We start from the raw sequence: 6,193 nt of genomic DNA, 5'->3' as shown, positions 1-6,193 counted from the left end.
CAAAAAAAAAAAAAAAAAAAAAAAAAAAAAAAAAAAAAAAAAAAAAAAAAGCCCCCTCCCTCTCCCCCTTCAGACCCTGAGCCCCCCTTTGTCATGGTCACTCGCCCTCATATTCCCAGGAGAAGACCCAAAGTTCCATTCAATGGCTATGCTGGCCATGAGAACACGAACGTTCGGGCCACATTCGAGAACCCAATGTACGACCGCAACATCCAGCCCACAGACATCATGGCCACGGAGGCGGAATTCACCGTCAGCACAGTGTGTACAGCGGTATAGCCACCAGGCCTGGCTGCCACCGCCGCCGCCACCGAGAGCCCGCCTCCGGCAGCCGGTGAGGAGGGGGCGGGCGGCACACGCACAGGGACACCCACACCTACAGACGCCGGGGGCAGGGGGCGGCAGCTCCGTGCGGTGAGGACTGCTGTGTGCCAGACACTGAGCTAGGGACTGCCCCCCGCCCCGGGGTGGGTACTGTCTTTATCCCCATTCAATGGGAAGACTGAGGTCCCGGAAAAGGAATGAACTCAACCAAGATCACACAGCTAGTAAGGAGCAGGGGCCGATCCAGTCCCAGGCAGGCCGACTCCAGAGACTGTGCTCTTAGCCATGGGCTTGGCACAATAGCCAAGTAGAACGTGTCAGGGCTCTCCAGAGAGAGGTGCGTGTATGTGTACAGAACACATACATAAAATATGCATGCCATCCATGTGACGTCTGCATATCTGTGTCCACACAGGAAGACACACGCGTGTGTATATCTCGATACAGGGGTATCCACCCAAAGAGGTGGAGACACATGTGTGTGTATTGTATGTATACATAGAGAGGAAGAGGGAGAGGCCTCATTTAAGGAATTGGTTCACATGATTGTGGGGCTGGGAAGTCTGAAGTCCACAGGGCAGGGCTGCAGGCTGGAAATTCCACCAGGGGTTGATTTCATCTTCATCCAAAGGCCATCTGGAGGCAGAATTCCTTCCTCTTCGGAGACCTTAATTTTTCTTCTCAGGCCTTCAACTGATTGGATGAGGCCCACCTCTGTGGGGTGGGTAATCTGCTTTACTCAAAGTCTACTGATTTAAGTGTTAACACACCTAAAGAATTCCCTCACAGCAACATCTAGACCTGCGTTTGACCAAACAACTAGTAGTGTTTGACCAGAACCTTGTTGAGTCGACATGTCAAATTAGCCATCACCTAGAGCATAATAGCTGGGTTGACACAGTCCTTCCCTTCTTTGAGTCCACTTTCTCCTCTAGATTATTTCTCTGGCTTAAGTCTAAGCTTAAAATTGTAGGTATTATCATAATTTGTACATAGAGAGATAAAAATTATTTTCAGAATACACAAAGGCACTATTAAACACAAATAATTAACTTACTGAGTTTTTCCACATCCTTTGACATCCATCTGAAACAAACATTTAAAGAAGGGGGAGAAATTATTCCAGAATTCCTCACTTAATTCTGAGGTTTAATCTTTATGATCCCTCTGTACTTTTTTCCTCAGAACTCATACAAATAGAAAGCAAAAAGGAAAAAGGAAAATCCCCTCTGATGGCATAAATCAGGCCTTATGGGTGATCAGTAATGACCCTGCACTTAGAGTTGCTGAATTACTGAACAGTGTAAGAGAGAAATCAGAATGCCCCCTGATCTGCCCCTCCCCACCCCCTGCTCCCTATCTCGGGCTCCACTGGGTCCCCACTCCTGCGTGCACAATGTGTCACCTGCGGGTCACGTGCAGTTGGTGGCTCCAGGTCTAAGCAGCCCTCAGCATCGCCCATCATCAGCATTCGGGACTTCAGAATATTCCACCCAGCCTGCAACTCTCCAGTGAGGCTGCTCTGGAGAGGGGCCCACCGCGCTTGGCCCAGAGAGGAGCACAGCGAAAACACGGAGAAAGCGTTATGCGGCCCAGGGAGGGGATGTGTGAAGAGCCACCCTGAACACACACATACGTTTAAAATGAATAATTAGGTGATAAATTCAAATGATGGCTAACAAGAACAGCTGAAATTAAAAGAACAACCCAAAGCAGGGAAATCATGGAGACATGTGGGGTCGGTGAGTGGGGGCAGGGCTGTGTTATGGCTTTCATGGGCCTTTTCCTCCATTAAAAAAAATATATTAAACATGATAGTTGACAACTGCGTTGTTATAAAGATGTCTATAATCCAGTCTGGACACACTTTTATATGCCCGTTATTATCATATTCATATTTTTTCCTTCTGATTTTGAAAGAAACTAAAATTAAACCATTTTCCTGGGCCCCTGAAAGTGTGGTGACCCCTAAGCATTGGGTCTCTTGTGCCTCATGGATAAGTCGACACTGCCAGGAAAAAAAAAGACGGTATTGGGAAAATGTGTGTCCTGCTGTGTGTGTCCCCACCTACACCCCGTCCTCAGTCTGGGAAGATCAAAGATCAAGGCTACTAATTTACTTCTTTCCCCTTTACCCCTCTTTGCTTTGCCTCTTTTCTCTCGCCTGCTTCTGCTCCCTGCCACCACCCTTCTGCCCCCGGCCCTGCCTCTCTTGTTTCCAATCTCTGGTGTGATCTCTCTGTCCCCAGTTCTCCAGGGGACAGGCAGTCAGCCCCCTGAGCACAGTGCCCGGTGCCCATCTTCGTCTGTCTCTCTGCCTGTGTCTGCTACTGCTGGGACTTGGGCCCTCGCCCTGCCGCCATCTGCACCCACCACCCCGGAGAAGACTCCCACTGGGCCCCGACTTTGGGCAGTAAAGGAAGGGGGGGCTGCAGACGGATGAAGGAAGCTACGGATTGAAGCATCTTGTGGGTGTGCCCGCGTGTGTGTATGGGCCTGAGCGCACACAAACACACACGCCTCTCCTTCATTTGAGTCCCATGGAAGAGACCACAGAAGCTTAAAAAAGAGAAATGTGTGTGGAAGATGCCCCATGCCCTGCTCCCCACAAACACAGAGAAGGGGTGAAGAGGAGGACACCCGGTCCACACTGAAACCAACATGCTGCACCTGCCGTGTGTGAGGACGCAGGTGGCCAGTGTGCAGAAGCCAGCTCTCTGCAGATGGACGTTCTCATCTGCAAGTGACAGCAAGGAGTACCCCAAGGGCAGAAAAACATCTTAAGAAGTACTTTGGAAAGCAGTTTATTTTTTTCCAACAGAATTTTATTGAGTTCTAAACCCAGTGAGTTAAAAAGTCATTCTGGATCCTGGGCAGCAGGGGGAAAGAAGGATGAGTCGGGGGAGGGACAGCGGGTATATGGCCTTGAGTCCAAGGTCAAGTCTGGCTGTCAGCTGACAGAAAACAAGCAAGTCTGGCCCAGACAGAGGTGGCCAAGTCTGCAGGCATCGGAAAGGTGCTGGTACAGGAGGGCAAGCCTACCCCGGCGTCCAGAAACAAATGGCTGCCATGTGTTGAGTTTCTTTCTGTGCCTGGCACTTCCAGTGTATCATCTCTAGACCTCACAACACCCAAGATAGAGGAACTGTTATTCTTAGAAATGAGAAAACAGAAGCCCGGAAAGGTTGAAGAGACGTAAGCCACACAGTAAGTGTGCAGTCAGGATGCTAACCCAGGTGGGTCTGACTCCAAAGTCCACGACACCAGCCGCCAGCCACCCAGGTCTAACGGGGCACCAAATGCAGGGGGGAGTAGGTGCATCTCTGTAGTAGAACTGTGGCCAGGGCTGGTGGCCCAGGCAGGGGACCTGTGTGTCCTAGCAGGCTCTGTTCTCTCCACCCGGGCAGCGTCGGGGAAAGGACCCGGTGCCCAGGCCTCCCGGAGCTGGTGCTGGCCCCTTGGCTCCCGGTAGCCCCTCGCTACAGCAGACAGCGGACCTGAGCACGCCGGAATCAAAAGAATGGAGTGAATGAAAGTCACATTCTCTCCAGTTCCTCGCAAGTGGGCTTGATTCATTTTGAGTTCCATCGTGCTTGGGTCATTACTGAATTCCATATACCTATTATTGGGACACTAACAAGTTTAGGTATCAAATGGTGGCATTTAGAGCCATTTTCTCTGTCCTCGGGAAAGTCCCCCTGGGCTTAAGCACCTGTGAACGTGTGCCATGCAGGCCTAAGATGTTCGTATCACACACTAAATACGGATAGAAATGTCAGGGAGTGGAGTGGCAGGGACACCTGGTTCTTAAGCAAATGAAGTGATCAGCCTAACGTCAAGACGGCCTGGAGTACAGGGAGAGGTGGTCAGGTTCCAGCAGATGGGACTGGGACCTGCCATGGCAGGAACCCATGGCTGCCCACACCTGCTCTGGGTCACCGCATCCCTGGGCTTGGCGGGAGAGGACCAACCCAGACACACACTCAGGCGCTCATCTCTGTCTTTCCTGGGAAACAAATGCAGGAAGTTCTTTGGCTGCTTCCTTCCCCGTTCTTCATTCCTCTCAGACCACGCAGCGGGCTCCTCCTCCAGCCCTGCCCCACCCCCTCCCCTGTGTCGCCTTGTGAAGTCCGAGGAGATGCCCGAGGAGCACATGCGGGGGGAAGGGGGCCCGCACTCCGCTGTGCGTCATCGCCCATGCCCACCTCTGGCATCTTCGCACCACCTCCAGAGACTTGGAAGGAACCGGGGGCAGACTAGGCCTTTCACTTACCACCCGCCCCATATATCCACCACCATCCCATGAGGGAAAAAAAAAGTAAAACAAAAACAAACAAAAAAAATCTTTTGTACAGAGATATATTTTTATTATACAAAGTTTGTACAGTACCAAAAAAGAAAGAAAAAAAGGTGTAAATTTTTTTTCATTATTGTAGGTAAACGGTAGTGGAAGCCTTTTTTGTAAATGTAATAAAATGTATAAATATGGTTTTCAGAAAACATCAAGTACTGTAAATATGTAATCTCCACACCTCCTTGGCTTGTCTGCAGTATATACATTTAATTTATCTGTCTCTGTATATGAGGCTTCCCCTGGGGTCCTGCACTGTGGTACTTTCCTGAATTTGAAAGCAATTTTAAATTTTTTGAATTCAAATAAAATATAAATTTTTGCATTGGTTTCTTACATTTCAATGGCCTTTTTCGTGGCTGGGGCAAGTGTTTCTTGGGGAAGAGGAGGAAAGTCATATTTTGGGCCAGAAGCCAAGAGTAGAAATGCAGAAATCTACCACAGACAAAAATTAACACAAAATGGAGTACATACTTACACACGAGACCTAAAATATAAAAATCTTCTAAGAAAGCATAGTGGAAAGCTTCATGACATTGGATGCAGTGATGATTTCTTGGCTAGGACTCCAAGAGCACAGGCAACAACAGAAAAAATAGATAAATTGCGCCCCATCAAATCCAAAAACTGTACCAAAGGACACCATCAACAGAGTAAAAGGCAACCTAAGGGATGGGAGGAAATATTTGCAAGTCATGTACTGTTAAGGCATCAATATCCAAAAAACATAAGGAATTCCTACAGTTCAACAACAACTGATTTTATTTTTTTAAAGATTTATTTGAAAGAGAGAAAAAGCATGAGCAAGGGAGGAGCAGAGGGAGAGCAACAAGCAGACTCTGAGCTCAGTGCGGAGCCTGATGCAGGGCTCAATCCCACGACCCTGAGATCGCAACCGGAGCCAAAATCGAGAGTCAGACATTTAACTGACCAAGCCACCCAGGCGCCCCTCAAAACCTGACTTTAAAACAGGCAAAGGACTGAACAGACATTTCTCCAAAGAAGACATGCAGGTGGCCAACAAGCACATGAGAAGCTACAAAACATCACTCATACCATCAAACATACAATCAAAACCACAGTGAGATGCCACCTCAGATCCATTAGGATAAGTGCTGTGAAAAACACAGAAAATACCAAGTGTCTGCAAGGATGTGGAGAAACTGGAATCCTTGTGTGTGTGAAATAGAGGCTCTTCAGAAAATGGGCTGCTATGTGATCCAGCCATTCCTCCTCTGGGTACATACCCGAAAGAACGGAAGGCAGGGTCACAAAGAGATCTCTGTGCACCCATGTTCATAGCAGCATTGTTGGCGATAGCATAGGGGTGGAAGCAGAGCAAATGTCAATGGACAGATGAATGGATATACGAGATGTGCTATCTGTGTACGATGGGATAGGAGCCTTAAAGAGGAAGGAAATTTTGACACATGCTGCCACATAGAGAAGCCCTGAGAACATTATGCTAAGTGAAACAAACCCATTGCAGGACAAATACAGCGTGATTCCACTTATATA

The 6,193-nt window shown here is 48.6% G+C and overlaps 1 protein-coding gene across 1 annotated transcript in view; it reads left to right on the top strand.

Annotated features, from left to right (window-relative positions):
* The window catches only part of CSMD2 (CUB and Sushi multiple domains 2), a 590,718-nt gene extending 585,796 nt beyond the window's left edge, over positions 1–4,922 (top strand). Inside the window, exons 70-71 of the mRNA XM_034645185.1 lie at positions 120–334; positions 2,574–4,922. Coding sequence (XP_034501076.1) covers positions 120–279 — 160 coding nt within the window. The 3' untranslated portion in view covers positions 280–334; positions 2,574–4,922. The remainder of the gene's footprint in view (positions 1–119; positions 335–2,573) is intronic.
* The last annotated feature ends 1,271 nt before the right edge of the window (positions 4,923–6,193 follow it).

Source organism: Ailuropoda melanoleuca, chromosome 2 (assembly GCF_002007445.2).
Source record: "Ailuropoda melanoleuca isolate Jingjing chromosome 2, ASM200744v2, whole genome shotgun sequence".
Taxonomy (NCBI): Eukaryota; Metazoa; Chordata; class Mammalia; order Carnivora; family Ursidae; genus Ailuropoda; species Ailuropoda melanoleuca.
Note: the sequence above shows the minus strand (reverse complement) of the source record. Positions and strands in the feature narration are given on the sequence as shown.